Source organism: Stegostoma tigrinum, chromosome 3 (assembly GCF_030684315.1).
Source record: "Stegostoma tigrinum isolate sSteTig4 chromosome 3, sSteTig4.hap1, whole genome shotgun sequence".
Classification (NCBI taxonomy): Eukaryota; Metazoa; Chordata; class Chondrichthyes; order Orectolobiformes; family Stegostomatidae; genus Stegostoma; species Stegostoma tigrinum.
The window spans coordinates 32,319,470-32,335,457 of NC_081356.1; the positions used below are offsets into that span (position 1 = coordinate 32,319,470).

At 41.8% G+C, this 15,988-nt stretch overlaps 2 protein-coding genes across 2 annotated transcripts; both read right to left on the bottom strand.

Annotated features, from left to right (window-relative positions):
- Nucleotides 1-205: 205 nt before the first annotated feature.
- LOC125451274 (thymic stromal cotransporter homolog) lies at nucleotides 206-10,940 on the bottom strand. The gene is made up of 4 exons (XM_048528225.1): nucleotides 9,277-10,940; nucleotides 6,092-6,175; nucleotides 4,301-4,457; nucleotides 206-3,196 (listed from the first exon to the last, which is right to left on the bottom strand). Exons 1-4 carry the CDS (start codon nucleotides 10,370-10,372, stop codon nucleotides 3,163-3,165), a joined length of 1,371 nt encoding a protein of 456 aa, XP_048384182.1. The 5' UTR covers nucleotides 10,373-10,940; the 3' UTR covers nucleotides 206-3,162.
- Nucleotides 10,941-14,400: 3,460 nt separating this feature from the next.
- LOC125450707 (thymic stromal cotransporter homolog) lies at nucleotides 14,401-15,246 on the bottom strand. The gene has a single exon (XM_048526771.1). It carries the CDS (start codon nucleotides 15,244-15,246, stop codon nucleotides 14,401-14,403), a length of 846 nt encoding a protein of 281 aa, XP_048382728.1.
- Nucleotides 15,247-15,988: the final 742 nt, after the last annotated feature.

Below are 15,988 nucleotides of genomic sequence, written 5' to 3' on the forward strand. Positions count from 1 at the left end.
GTTGCTACAAATTGGATTAGATCCATTACAGACTATCCCACTCAGGATGAAAAATGGTATTATGCAGTCATGTTAAATGCAATAGGAGTGTGAAAGATTTTGCAGTCAGTAAGAAAATGATGCTTGTTAATCCTTTCGGAATTTATATCTTCAATCAAACAATGAAAGACCTTTTTTGGATATTTTAACTTTATAAAATCACAGTGCCAAAAATTAAAATGTTTGAAAAACAAAGCATAATGTTCACATTTGTAAAATTAATAACTTTTCCAGAGACTGGTAACAATTTTTGTTTTTTTTCCCCCAGTGTTTCAAACTTGATTTTAACATTGAAATGCACCAGGGTTGACATGAAGTGGGGAGCCAGTCAGTATGTTATGCAACTTTAACCCTTTACATTGTGTTTTAAAGCTAACTCATTACAAGTTTGATGTAGTGAAACTTATGGTGGTTTAGAATGCGTTTCGAGACGAGGATCTGGATATATGCATCCCCTCGAGTTTGATTTTTGCCCATGTAGTAAGTGCTGAGATGCATTGTTACTCAACACCACAACCTTGTCAAAGTATTCTACTGCATGTAGACTGAAGTGTAAATGTGCAAGATGCTCCTGGTACTGTGGATAACGTGGAATGCAAACTGAAAACTAAGATTTTGAGATTTGGTGATGGATCAGACTTAAACCCCCTCAAATATATTGAATAGACCCTGATTTTATTGTATTTTAAACATCAGTGTAACATGCTGCAATTTGATTGGTCAAACTACTTTAAACAAAACACATACTTTTACATGAGTTAATAGCTAGATGAAATAAACTGGCTTAACTAACTCTAGTTGAACGCTTAACAAATTAAGTACTAAAAATTAACTGTTCTAATACAGTTACATCCCATAAATGCCTTTGGCAAAGGTAGATTTTTGTGTATTGACTTTGTGATGGTCTACACAATGAAGTACCAGCTGTTTTGGCACCATTTACCTATGGGTGAGCTCCATTCACTGCAACTCACTTTTTGAATGCATACTCAAAGACAATTTAATCAATCTCCCTTTTAAACCTGTGCCAACTTTAGAGGGTTAAGTCTCTATAAGGATGTTGCTTAATTGGAACAACAACTCCCATGTCTACATGCATAACTTAGTTTTGCACTTCCCAGCTTTACACCTGCATTTCTTAGCATGTGATTTGTAATAATGCTTTCCGGTCACTTAGCTTTTCTTCTGGAAAGTAACTCAATTTATCCTGACTTGAACTTCCTCATTGTCCAATTCAATTCAAGGAATGCCCAATTAAGAATATCTGATCTTAGTTCTTTATTCTGTTATAACTAGCAATATATTCTTTTTTGCTTTCTTTCCCAATAAAAACACCTCTACCATATTCACGTGAGGTTTTCTACCTTGCTGGCATTCTTGTCAAATAATTCACCTCCCTCCCATTTTCCTTCAATTTGATAAGGCCTACTAAACCTTGCTTGTAACAGTTCACCTACCACTGGGAATAACACAACACTTCATCTCCACTCGTGTAGTGTGCATTTTTTGATGTCTTGTCTGCTTCCCTAATTTCAAATGTTTAGCAAACTCACCCACTCCATTTACTGTTCTCTAAAATTTGACACTCCAGATGTGTGGTCTCTGACTCACCAATTTATCCCTAATTTCAGTGGTCCTCTCACTACTTGCCCAAAAATCTAATTCAAATGGACTGAATTTAGTTTGTGTTTTTTTGCACGTAGTGAAAATGGAATTCCTTTATCCTAATCCTCTGGCTAGTCTTGACTATAAGCCTTCGTGGTCCTTTAAAGTTTGATGCTACCATTCTAATGCTCCCTGTGTTCCTGGATGGTATGCAGTGGATTTGAGTTGTTTCATTCCTAAACTATCCATAACTTGCTTGAATAACTTCGCATAATATTTGACCCTTGGTCTGCTTGTATTTCTGTCCATAGTGCATATCTTGTAAAATATTGAGTAACTCTTCCAGAATCTCTTTAGCTGGTACACACTGATTCTTCTGTGTATGCTTTTTGATGTAACTTTGTAATCTTTTGTAATTAATTTCTCCCCACTAAAAACATCCACTTTGTCTCCCATAATCTTGTTTGTTTTTATTTTATCAACCATCTGATTTAAACAGTCTTGACTCCTCACTTTATCTGCCAATTTCAAAAGTTTTGCCTTGCCTTGTTCCCTTGCTGTAAAACTCTCTCAGTGATGACTTCCACTCTCAGGACACTCTTAATTGCTGAAAGAGCCACTCTCCTACAAGGTACACACAACCAACCCACCCTCCCCACTTGCTGCCTTTCGAATCTAATGATCCTAAACCCAACCCGGAGTTAGAAATGTTGATCACAGATAAACCCCCAATTTGTCATGGACCAGACCAAACCCCCTCAAAATATTAAGATGGCCTGGACCATACCCTTTTTTATTTTTAAAAATAGAGTATTGCCTTCCACATGCCATTCCATTGGGCAAGCAACTCAACTTTAAACAAAGCACTCTCTTATATTAGCACTGTACTTTAAAATACAAACGATAATTTTTAAAAATTGGCTTAATAAAACATGTACATTAATCACTATTTATCTGTTCCAATATGATATCCCATAAATACACTCCTGACACAGGATTTCAGTGTCTCACAGGCAATTCTAGTATCTAGAAGAGGACTCTAGCTGTAACAGGAATAAGAGCTCCCCTATACACTTCAACATTCCACCAAAAGAGAAAGCTAAAACTAAAAATGCTGATCCTTTGGGAGCTTGACCCCACCCATTCATACTGCTTCTATTGTTCTAACTTAAATAAACCTGCAGCCTCATTTAAGCTGCATATTTTACTGGCTTTGAGTAGACCAATTGATACCTCCAAACTTTCTTCACACAAAACAATACACTTCTGAAACTTATAGTATCATCACACGTTACACTGTCAGCTTTTGGAGGTGACATGCTTTTCAGGCATTTCGAAGTAGGGGTATGAACATTGGAGTAATATCTTAAAGGGAACAAATTACCCCAATCTTATCCTGTGCATTATGATGGTAAGAGTTTTCTGGTGGCAAGGAAACCTTGATTATATTCTGGTACAATAATTGCACTATGTACATTCTTCGTTCGTCACATCTCATGTCTGGGTTTCACACCAGTGTTACAGGACGTCCTGCAATCTGCGTTCCACAAAGCTGCAAATGAAATAGCATGTATTACAAATCTATAGGCCACAATAGGAGCAAACGCATATTTATTCCAAAGTCTGTAACAGGCTGGATTTTGAAAATGACAAGTACGGAGCTGAAGGAACACAGCAGAAGAAAAGAAAAGCTGACGTTTCTGGTCGGAAGAAGGGTCCTGACCCAAAACGCTAACTTTCCTGCTCCTCTGCTGTCTGGCCTACTGTGTTCCTCCAGCTCCACACTGTTATCTCTAACTCCAGCATCTGCAGTTCTTATCTCTGAATTTTGAAAATGAAGTGTTTGTAAACATAAATCTGAGAAAACGGGGGAAAATGCCACTTGTTCTGCCCTCTACTTTCTATGTTGTAGGTATGTCTCGCCCATCTTTGCTCATTATATCCTTGATGAGAATTGGGTAACACTTACTTTTCCCTTGAGCTCCCCACATTTGCAACCTCAGGAATGGTTTGAGATATCTGCTATCTGGATTTTTTTTTTTAAAAAAGGCTTTTCAATAGAGGGTATAGGGCATTCCAGGCAGTTAATAAGCGTATATTACTGGCTTTGCTAGCCTGGCACCTTGTTTGGTCCTGCCCTAGGCATAACCTTCTGAACTTCATCCTCTAAAATGCACCCATCTCCCAGTGAGTCAGTGAGCCCCCATAATGCAGCATCTGTGAAAATGTGAGTTCAATAAATTGTTCATGTGGTCTGTGCCTTCTTAAAATGCAGTTCCATGAAGAATGAATCTATTACTGAAAGACAGACGGCCACATGGCTTACTCCTGCACTATCAGTTTTCTGGTTCTTCAGATTTAGTTTTCGTTCTCCCTGATCTTTCTGCAAAGCCTTCTAATTTACTTCCTTTGCTGCTGTTCTTCAAATGCCAATTAGTAAGTTGCTTTTTTAGCCTGCTCTTATCAGTCCTTCAAAAGTGTGGCTTTCTAGATCACGTGTGTTTAGGATTCCCTGCCACTTCCTCTACGTGCTTTCCTTGTTCATTTTGCAAAACCCAACGGTTTGGAAATGTCGTCATGATAAAGAATCATTCTCACTTTTTAGTATAACTAGGTGTAGAACTTCAATTAATATTATTGATTCCACTTTACTCACATCATGGGAATGATTCCCAGGCAACTGATGACAGAAGACAGACCAAAAGAGATGGATGGGTACCAGTCTTTTGTTGACTTGTAAATGGTTAGGAATATGATTGAAGCAATGACTCCAGTCACGGTGAGTAAAATCTCAAGTATGGCAAACAGCTTTCCTTAAAACAAGAGTGAAGAACATAAGATGTAGGTCACACACTCCCTCAAACCTTGTTCTGCCATTCAATGAGGTGTGTCTTTTATCATAGAATCCCCTACGGTGTGGAAGCAGGCCATTCAGTCCTTTTTTTTAGTCCATACCAACCCTCCAACAAGCATCCCACCCATATCTGTAACCCTACATTTCCCATAGCTTACCCCCCCGCTTCCAAAAAGCTGATCCTGGACACTACAGGGCAATTTAGTTTAGCTAACCTACCTAATCTGCACATCATCTTCAGAGTGTGGGGGAAACCACACACTGAGAATGTGTAAACTCTAAATAGTCACCCAACGGGGGATCAAACTTGGGTCACTGGTGCTGTGAGGAAGCAGTGTTAAACCGTTTGAGCAACTGTGTTCCTCCACAATTTTTGATCGTCCGTTAATTCTGTTCATATCCAAAAGACATCATTCATCATTCTCCCTCTCCCTTGTAGAGAATTTCAAATACTTAACATAAATATTTATTTTGTTTCTTTCTTGAATTCTCATTATCTGAATTTCAAATGATCAACCTCCTAATTTGAGAATTGCTGTTAGTTTTGACCTCTGTAGCAATGGGAAATTCTCCATATGCCAACCCAGCACGCCCCACAATGCTTTAATAAGATCACCTCTTATTTTCCTAAAGATGCAGACGATTTAAGTAACTTTCATAGACTTTATTTATATTCTATCCAGATGTGCTATCTTACACAACTGATCAACTTTTCTACCATCAAATCATGGTGTCTTGTTCTATTATTAACCACTACCAGTAACTACCCTTGCAGCTAATTAAAAGCTTTACATTACAAAGCTTGTCATGGGCACTGTTGTTTTTAAAAAAGTGGTGAGGGGTAGGGGGAGTGGGATGGAACTAAATCAAAATGGAGAGGATATCTCTCTCAATCCAGGCAACAATTTTTGTCAATGTCTGCTGAATTCCCCACCTCTGAAACAAGTATAAGACTCAAATGTTGAGTTTCTGGATACAAGTGGATTCCCCCATTTTTCTTTTCAATGTTAGCTCTGCATAGATAATAGCCAATATAGATGGGCCTCTATGGGAAGCTGGCAATAAAAAGGTATTAGAGTTAATGCAAATCTGCAGAGGTTAACCAGGGAAAATATTAACCTGGTTGGAAATGGATGGGGGGCAGATTGTACACTGATTTTATTCTTTTCTTTGACCCAGTCCCATCAGGTTTTGGCCAGGTGGATTAGGCCAAATGTTGCCCAGACTCTCTCTTTAATCCAGTGTGGGTGCTTCCTGGCTGAATATTTTCCTAGAACACTGATCAAGAAATGGGTGCACATATATGGCTGCAAATGCACTTGTCACTATATCTAGGGAAGAACGAGTTACAAGTGGCTAGAGCCTTTGCAGTAGCACTACTAAAAAGGTGGGAAAAGAACATCTTCCCAAATACAGAACCAGAATATTGCATGGGTGAGAGGGACCTGTTTAATGAAGAAAAGCAGCATTGCATCAACAAATTAAGTTGTTAAAAATGTTGACTTTACCATTAATGGAAATGAAGCCAGTTGTGCCATCAATTTTTTACTAGTTTCCAACCTGGCAAAGATTAGCAGCATCTGTGATACTAACCGTATGAGTTGTCTTTCATTTGCTTGGAAATCACAGATCGTATTGTAGGCAGTGGAATAAGGGCAAACATCATCACAACTCGAGCTGCAAGGTTTAAAAAAAAAAGTGGGTTCAGGAGGCTCTAGTGACTTTCTTCAAGTGCTAATGTGATTATGGGTGTTCATTTCAGACGAGGCTTCTGGTGTTTACACTCCATATCACCAATTAACTGATTTTACCTCTGTATCAAATAACTCCACTTGATATATCGTTTTCATACTCTTACATTCCTGCTTTCACCTTGACAGCAGCATGAGGATGATGCTTGATATCAAAGTCATGCATTGATACAGCACCTCAAACAGTGATTTTTTTTTAAAAAATTCTTAACAGTTGTTGCAAGTGATGAGTAAGTATGTCCCTCTGAGACAGGCAAGAAGTGGTAAGATAAAGGAACCTTGGATGACGAGAGCGGTGGAGCTTCTTGTGAAAAGGAAGAAGGTAGCTTATATAAAGGTGGAGGAAGCTAGGGTCAAGTTCAGCTAGAGAGGATTACACGCAGGCAAGGAAGGAGCTCAAAAATGGTCTGAGGAGAGCCAGGAGGAGGCACAAAAGGCTTGGCAGAACGAATTAGGGAAAACACAAAGGCATTTTACACTTGAGGGAATAAGAGAATGGTCAAAGAAAGAGTAGGGCCGATCAGGGATAGCATAGGGAACTTGTGTGTGGAGTCTGAGGAGGTAGGGGAAGCCCTAAATGAGTTTTTTTGCTTCTGTCTTTACGAAAGAAACGAACTTTGTAGTGAATGAAACCTTTTGAAGAGCAGGTGTGCATGCTGGAATGGATAGAGATAGAGGAAGCTGATGTGCTGAAAATTTTGTCAAACATTAAGATTGACAAGTCGCCAGGCCCAGACTAGATTTGTCCTCAGCTGCTTTGGGAAGCGAGAAATGCAATTGCTTCACCACTTGCGAGGATCTTTGCATCCTCGCTCTCCACTGGAGTCATACCTGAGGACTGGAGAGAGGCAAATGTAATTCCTCTCCAGGAAAGGAAATAGGGAAATCCCCAGCAATTACAGACCAGTAAGTCTCACGACTGTCGTCTGCAAGGTGTTAGAAAGGATTCTGAGGGATAAGATTTATGACCATCTGGAAGAGCATGGCTTGATCAAATGCAGTCAACACGGCTTTGTGAGGGGCAGGTCATGCCTCACAAACCTTATCGAGTTCTTTGAGGATGTGACTAGAAGCGTTGATGAGGGTCCAGCTGTGGATGTGGTGTATGTGGACTTCAGTAAGACCTTCGATAAGGTTCCCCATGGTAGGCTCATTCAGAAGATCAGGAGGAATGGGATACAGGGGAACTTAGCTGTCTGGATACAGAATTGGCTGGCCAACAGAAGGCAGCAAGTGGTAGTAGAAGGAAAATTATTCTGCCTGGAAGTCAGGGTGAGTGGTGTTCCACAGGGCTCTGTCCTTGGGCCTCTATTGTTTGTTATTTTTATTAATGACTTGGATGAGGGGATTGAAGGATGGGTCAGCAAGTTTGCAGACGACACAAAGGTTGGTGGCATTGTTGACAGTATAGAGGGCTGTTGTAGGATGCAGAGAGGGGCTGAGGGGTGGCAGATGGAGTTCAACCTGGATAAATGCAAGGTGATGCATTTTGGAAGGTCGAATTTGAAAGCGGAGTAGGGTTCTTGGCAGTGTGGAGGAACAGAGGGATCTTGGTGTGCAGATACATAGATCCCTTTAAAATGGCCACCCAAGTGGACAGGGTTGTTAAGAAAGTATATGGTGTTTTGACTTTCATAAACTCAATCCCCCTGTTAAAGAGTCATGAGATCTTGTTGCAGCTCTAAAACTTTGGTTAGACCGCACTTGGAATACTGCATCCAGTTCTGGTCGCCCTATTATAGGAAAGATGTGGATGCTTTGGAGAGGGTTCAGAGGAGCTTTACCAGGATGCTGCCTGGACTGGAGGGCTTATGACGAGAGGTTGACTGAGCTTGGACTTTTTTTCATTGGAGGAGAGGGGACTTAATTGAGGTATACAAGATAATGAGAGGCATAGATAGAGTTGATAGCCAGAGACTATTTCCCAGGGCAGAAAAGGCTAACACAAGGGGTCATAGTTTTAAGCTGGTTGGAGGAAAGTATAGAGAGGATGTCAGAGGCGGGTTGTTTACACAGTTGTGAGAGCATGGAGTGCATTGCCGGCAGCAGTTGTGGAAGCAAGGTCATGGGGGTCATTTAAGAGACTGCTGGACATGCATGTGGTCACAGAAATTTGAGGGTGCATACATGAGGATCAATGGTCGCCACAACATCGTGGGCTGAAGGGCCTGTTCTGTGCTGTACTGTTCTATGTTCTAATTCTTGAATGGGGTGAGGGTATTGCTTATATGGACAGCATTTGTTGCTCATCGCTAATTGCCCTTAAACTGGGTAGCTTGCTGAGCCATTTCAGAGTCAACACGTTGTGGGTTGTAGTCATGTGTAGGCCAAACGCTAGGGATGTCAGATTTCCTTCCCTAAAGAGTATTGTTGAACCCGATGGACTTTTATAACAGTTGCTAAAGCTTACATGGTTTCTGTTAGATTAGCTTTTTAGTTCCAGATGAAGTTGACTACAAACTTTATGACCTGTTATGGTGGAATTAGTCACCATGCCAGCAAAACATTGCCCAAACCTCTGGATTACAAGGCCAATAACATTACCATTATGGCATCACCTCCCTAATGGAGAGGTAGATGGCAGATATGATAGATTAAAATATGGAAAAAATGCCCTAAAGAGCATGCTTTGGAGGAATTGGTTTTACAGAAAATTGGCAATGCAAGAAGACAAGGTGAACAAAATCCTTAGTTTGTTATTGAGAGGTAGAAGATATTTGTAAGCCAAAAGCCATATTTGATACTGTGGCATTAAATACTGTCTAGAAACTATTGCTTGAAGCATAAATATTGTGAAAAATGTAGGAAGAGAACACGATAGTGTAATTAGACTACAGTAGATTAAGTGAAAACACTGGGTCTTCTTGCCGATTGTTAATTCTGGAACTGATACATTTTTCTCTCCATACCTACAAATTACCGCCATGTCTCCTTACCTCATCCTCCATGACACAGTGCATGATAACATTTGTACCCTAAATCAGTTTAGTCCAGAAAAACCGACGAACACACATTGAAATAACTCACCAACAAAGTAAAGGAATGTCCACTTTGTGAAGGCCATGATCAACATCCCAATGGAAAATGACGCCATTCCCAACACAATCAAAGACGTATCGCTCAAATATTTGGAAGAAGCGCAAACTCCCAGGAAGCTGGTGAGGAAGATAGCATACCCCATTGCATTGCCATAACCGACCCAGACAGCATTCCAATTCAGCGGGTCCTTTAGTACAAATATGGGCAACACATCCACTCCACCAGTCACACCCAAACCATACAAAACTCCAGCTGTGAACAGCAGTGAGAGTGTGATCTTATCCACGGGCACATTACCTCCGAGAATACCCTGAATCCTTGCATTGTTCTGATTAGGCAATAACATTGAGCTTTCGTCTTGACATTGACTCCAAGCTGTATTTCGTGGAACTCGAACATTATTTTCCTGCTCTCCTTGATCTAACAGGCTGCCGTCGCCACCAGCTCCAATCTGTGTGGGCTTTAGCCCAAAGATACTATAAACTAAGCTTAGAGCATAAAAAACACAGCTGCAGGCTGTCAGCCCAGCACCCTGGGCATGTGAGATGTCCAAATGGATAAAGAGGTGACCGGATGCGATACTGCCAACCATCCCTGCGACTCCATAGGCCAGCTCAACTCTGCTAAGTCTGATGGATCTCTTCTCCTGTGAGGAGGTGTCTGAGGCCACTGCCATGACCCCAGGCCAGAAAGCAGTAAACCCCCCGCTCAGACCATTCAGGACAGCAGTAACAAACATCACCTGCAGGGGCAGATCAAAAAGGATCACAAAGAGCAACAGAGACCTGGACACCAGGTACCCCAGCAGGGGTACCCAAAGGGTGATTTTCCTGGATTTTTGATCTCCCAGTTTGGCTAGGAAGAAAGTGAACAGCAGAGGACTCAGCCTTAACAGGAGGTTGTAGATCATGTAGAACTGGGAGATTGCGCCTTGCTGCTGGTCCCGGCTTGCAGCTGTTGTGGAATTGGATCTGGAGCGTTCGTGGACCAGCATCAACAGCGCAGTGTCGTAGAAGGCACCGGCAATCTGGTGCAAACCTACAAGGATTTCGACGAGGGAGAGCAGTTTACGACACTTCCCCATTCTCTTCGATTGCAACCTGACGCCTGTTTCATCTGATAGAAAGCCAGCGGCCAGGGGCTGACCCAGAACGGCCCCTAACTCACAGAACAATCCGAAAGAGTTGCCTTGTGTCCAACTCGAACACGGAAGAACGGCACTTCCCCATTTCTGACTCACTCACAAAAGCTGGTCGGTTTTGTTTCTTGCCGGATCAGCTGAGCTCTTTTTGAATTTGTAATTGCCCAAGCAAGGGAAACAGAACGGGGTACATGAAGTGGTGCCGGAGAAATTTGCATCGTGTCCACACAGTCCAACCACAGCCGGAAATGTTTACACTGAGATATGACTTCACCTAGTCGCTGCACTTTAGTAAAAAGGCAGCGATTTAGCAGTGTGTCAACACACCCTCATTCGCCGACTGCGTATTTCCCCACTGAGACTCAGCCTGCCCCATGATGACGCTCAGATGTGCCCGGATGGTAAAAGCGCTACTTCTAAAAAGTTTCACTATTTCCTTCCCCTCTCTTGCCTGTTTCCACGACACCACCATTCCTTCAGTACCTATCCGATGGCTGTTACTTATGCCCAGGTCATGACACTGTCAAAATGCTGAGCAACAGTGATAAAGGAATGTTAGAGACAAAAAAAACTGCAAATACTGGAAACAAAGGTACACAAACGGGAGGCTGGAAGAACACAGCGTCGAGAGGAAAGGAGCAGGCAGCGTTTCAGGTAGTACCCTTCAGGTCCACAGCTCCCCGCTTGATTGCTCCAATAGACATTCCCAGCGCTGCTTCTTTGATAGGGATCAGGACAGCTCAACTTATTCTCCACAGCCTGCTCAGCACCTCAGCAGGTTCGAGTTGGATCACTAGAACCCCTTGCAGTTTTGATAATCTGATCCTTGTGGTAATCTCAACTCCTTAAAAGAGCATCAAACTGAAACTTCCCTGTCAGCGAGACTGCTCTTATTTAACGTCTTTTCACCGATGAAGTCCTGTTATTCAGTCTCCGAATTGATATTGTTGATGTATTATTTACTCATTCATGCGAATTTACGCACTGTTGATGGGGCCAGCACTTGTTGACCATCCCAATTGTCCTTGACAAGGCGGCAGTGAGGCACCTTCTTGATCCACTGCAGTCCATAGGATGAAGATACTGACAGGGACAAGAAGGGGAGTCCCCCAGTAGGAAAGACTAGGGCTTAAGGACACAGCCTGAGTGAAGGGACGTCCGTTAGAAATGAGATGCAGAAGAATTTCTTCAACTGGAGGGTACTTAACCCTGTGGAACTTCTTGCTGCAGAAGGCTATAGAGGCCAAGTCATTGAGTGTATCTAAATAGTGACTTCTTTCCAAGTCTAAATGGCATGAGCTTTGGAAAGGAAATGCAGCCGGTTGTGTTTCTATATATCTGCTGCTAGTATCTTTCTGGATGAAAGGGGTTGCAAGTTTGGAAGGTGCTGTGGAAGGAACCTTAGTGAATTGCCAAAGTACAATAGTATGCACTGGTGGCACAGAAAATGAATTTTGCGTGTGGTGAATATGGTACCAGTCAAGTGGACTGCTTTGTCCTGGCTGGTGTTAAGCATCTTGAGTGTTGTTGGAACAGTTCTCATTCAAGCAAGTAGAGAGTATTCCATCACAATCCTGATTTATGCCTCATAGATGATGCGTTGTCTATGGGGAAAGAGAGGGGTGAGTAATTTGCTGTAGAATTAACTGCCTAGTTACCACACTATTCATATGGCTCATCCGTAAGATAATAATATTATAAGATAAGGGAGCAGAATTAGGCCATTCGACTTTCAAGTCTGCTCCACCATTCAATTACGGCTAATATATTTCTCAACCTCATTCTCCTGACCTTCACCCTGTAACCCTTGACTCCGTTACTAATCAAGACATCTGTCTTAAATACAGTCAGTTCTGATATAATGTGTGTTTTTCATCGTGAATTGGTTTTAATGTGATTTGAAGAATTATAGACTGCTATCTGTAAAATGCAAGCTTTCCCTTCTTGTATTGGCTATAGCGTGATTCCATCCCCATCACTTTGAATGTCGTGGTTATTGCATGATTTTCTGGTAATGTGAACTCACCTGAGAACAGAACTAATATGTTAGAACCCACTGTACGCTCAAGACTTGGCTTCCACAGCCTTCAGCAGCAATGAGTTCCACAGGTTAACCACGCTTCATCCTCATCTCGGTTCTAATGGATGTCCCTTCACTCTGAGGCTGTGCCTTCTTGTTCTAGTCTCTCCTACTAGCAGGAATATTTTCTCCATGTTGACACTATCCAGGCCTCTCAGCATTCTGTAAGTTTCAATGAAATTCTCCCCCTCATTCTTCTAAACTCCATCAGGTTGGACCAGGAGTCCTCAACCACTCCTCATATGACAAACCCTTTATCCCTAGGATAATTCTTGTAAACTGCCTCTGGACCCCTCCAACTCTAGCATATTTTTACTTCGGTACAGGACCCAAAACTGACCAGTTGAGTTTCTGGTCAAAGGTAACCTCTATGATAATTGCTAGTAGGATACTTAATGATGGCATTGCCATTGAATGTCAAGAAGTTTCAGTTAGTTTCTTTCTCATTGGAGATGGTCATCGCCTGGCAGCTGTGTATCACAGTATTATTGATTACTTAACAGCCCAAGCCTGAATATTCTCCAGGTTTGTTACATGGACTGCTTTAATAACTGAGAAGTTATGAGTAGTACTAAATACCATGCACCAAAGAGGCAACAATAAAGGGGTAGTTGGGGGATTAAAATAATATATGATTTCTGTTTTAAGAGTCAATAAAGTGTTTTGCCAAGTGTATGGTGCCACAGAACATCAATAAGTCCTTGTCAGGTATTTAACGGAATCAACGGGCCAGCAGCTAGGCTCTCTGCTATATTTTAGTAACCATGGGCTGAGGCAACATGCCTTTTGAGAAAGACTTGTTTGGCACAACCAAGAGCTATTTACATTGAGGAAGGGGTGTTCAGGATCGAAGGTTCAGTGGGCCCATGGTGTTATCTAGTTCCTGACACTCGGTTGCATTGAGAGAGGGTTTGGCGCATGTTGTTTGTGGAAGCGTCTGACCCTTGAAAATGGCAGTGCCTCCTGCCAGATATTATTTTCAAACTCTATTTGAATGTTTCCATATTTTTGGCAGTTCATTGACAAGATAGTATCAGACATTGATCAGTGTTTATATACCAGCTTTACCACATATGAGCAGGTAAGTAGCATATAATCACAGCATCTATCAAAGGTAACATTTTTTTGAAGCAAGAATATTTAACAACATTTTAATTGATGTAGAAGGTTTTGTTTTGCAAATATGTGGCAATGCAGGTTTATAATGTAATCAAAAAGACAAGTGGAATCCTGAAATTTGTAACTACAGTTAAAATACAAGGCCAAAGAAATGAAGCAGAAATTAGACTGGACTTTACCCCCAGTTAGAAGAATATAAGAGACAATTACACATAGATTTTCATATAGTACTGCCAGAGGCCAAGTGTTACACTTCTGGGGAGATGCAAAAGAAATGGAGACGTTTCTCAATAGCACTGAGAATGTTAAAGGATGGTGTAATAAAGATTGTCAACATTATGAAGAGTTCTGATAAGGAGTTCCAGGTTGCTTTTGCAGTCTGGTTAGATGGCAATTAAATGGTTTCAATATTAGAAAATTCCAAAAGGCTAGTTTTTTTTTAAATTGGCAACTCTGTAGAGGTTGAATAATTTAGAATTTTGTGCCAAAAGCTACCTTGAAGTCTCATCCATTTACTACTGTCTGTGGAAATTAGTTGTTTGGAGAACAGAAATATTAGGTGAAAATTGAGCAGGAGATAGCAATCAGATTACTGAATGGCACAGACCGGATGGATTGTAACATCACGGTTCTTTTGGAGCTGACAATTTTTTTTTTCTCTGTGTAGTTAGCGGAAAAATGACAAATACATCTCCTCCCATCTGACCGTACACATTGCATTAGAACATTTGGACAGTAAACCAGCTTATTCCAGAAAAGGTCAGAAATGCAGTCAATGAAATAACTCACCAACAAAGTAAAGGAATGTCCACTTTGTGAAGGCCATGATCAACATCCCAGTGGAAAATGACGCCATTCCCATCACAATCAAAGACGTATCGCTCAAATATTTGGAAGAAGCGCAAACTCCCAGGAAGCTGGTGAGGAAGATAGCATACCCCATTGCATTGCCATAACCGACCCAGACAGCATTCCAATTCAGCGGGTCCTTTAGTACAAATATGGGCAACACATCCACTCCACCAGTCACACCCAAACCATACAAAACTCCAGCTGTGAACAGCAGTGAGAGTGTGATCTTATCCACGGGCACGTTACCTCCGAGAATACCCTGAATCCTTGCATTGTTCTGATTAGGCAATAACATTGAGCTTTCGTCTTGACATTGATTCCAAGCTGTAATTTGTGGATCAGGAACTCGATAATCATTCTCCTGCTCTCCTTGATCTAACAGGCTACCGTAGCCACTATATCCAGTCTGTGTCGGCTTTAGCCCAAAGATGCTATAAACTAAGCTTAGAGCATAAAAAACACAACTGAAGGCCATCAGCCCAGCATCCTGGTCATGCGAGATTTTGAAATAAATAAAGAGGTGACCGGATGCGATACTGCCAACCATCCCTGCGACTCCATAGGCCAGCTCAACTCTGCTAAGTCTGATGGATCTCTTCTCCTGTGAGGAGGTGTCTGAGGCCACTGCCATGACCCCAGGCCAGAAAGCAGTAAACCCCCCGCTCAGACCATTCAGGACAGCAGTAACAAACATCACCTGCAGGGGCAGATCAAAAAGGATCACAAAGAGTTTATCCAAGACAAAATGTTCTTCTGTTTCCTGCATACACCTGATTTGAAGACATTTAAAAAATATTGTGATTTTGCAAGGTGTCATATCTGTTGGCATCCTTCCATGCATAAGAGATGATTGACAGAGCAAACATTCCAGTTCATTCTGGGACCATCACTTGCTGACGGCTGTGAAGGTTAATCCTTCACAGGTGCTACACATGGAGCTGTCAAATAGCATTGTAGCTTGTCGTTTTTGACATTGGCCCCTGTTGCCCAGCTGCTAGACATTGATCTTTGTGGCAGTATGTGTCAGATCACCAGGGCTGTTCTAATTTTTCTTTTATCCACCAGTTACTCAGGTATGACAGTCTTTTCAGGGTGACACGATACTCACGCATGATGGTGCTCAGATGAGTTCGGCTGGTTTGTCATGTTCTACAGGTTTCTTTCAATGTTTCACCACGTTTTCTTCAGTATCCACCTTGACAGCAAAGCTATGACAGTGAGTGCCTGCATGTTCCAAACTGCAGAGCATCAGTGAAGGAGCAACCCAGCTCCCCTCACCTCCACTGATATACACTCCCATGAGGGATTGCTTGATAGAGGTTAGGAGACAGACAAATTGGTCCATTCCCACAGCCTATACACCTGAGTAGAGCCGTCATTACATTGCCAGTTAATATCTCAAAGTGCCAAGTATCTGCAGTTTCACAATCAGCATTACCACTAGCCTTCCTATTGTTCTATGTTCTATAAGCAGATGGATGATGCTGGGATAGTGTAGGGGGATGGGC

Coding starts and splice junctions, on each gene's coding strand:
- LOC125451274 (XM_048528225.1), bottom strand. CDS start 10,372: ATGGGGAAGTGTCGTAAACTGCTCTCCCTCGTCGAAATCCTTGTAGGT. Junction 6,176..9,276: donor GACATTCCTTTACTTTGTTG/GTGAGTTATTTC, acceptor TAAACCTTGCAG/CTCGAGTTGTGATGATGTTT. Junction 3,197..4,300: donor CTGGGAATCATTCCCATGAT/GTGAGTAAAGTG, acceptor TTTCATTTGCAG/CTTTGTGGAACGCAGATTGC.
- LOC125450707 (XM_048526771.1), bottom strand. CDS start 15,246: ATGCAGGAAACAGAAGAACATTTTGTCTTGGATAAACTCTTTGTGATC.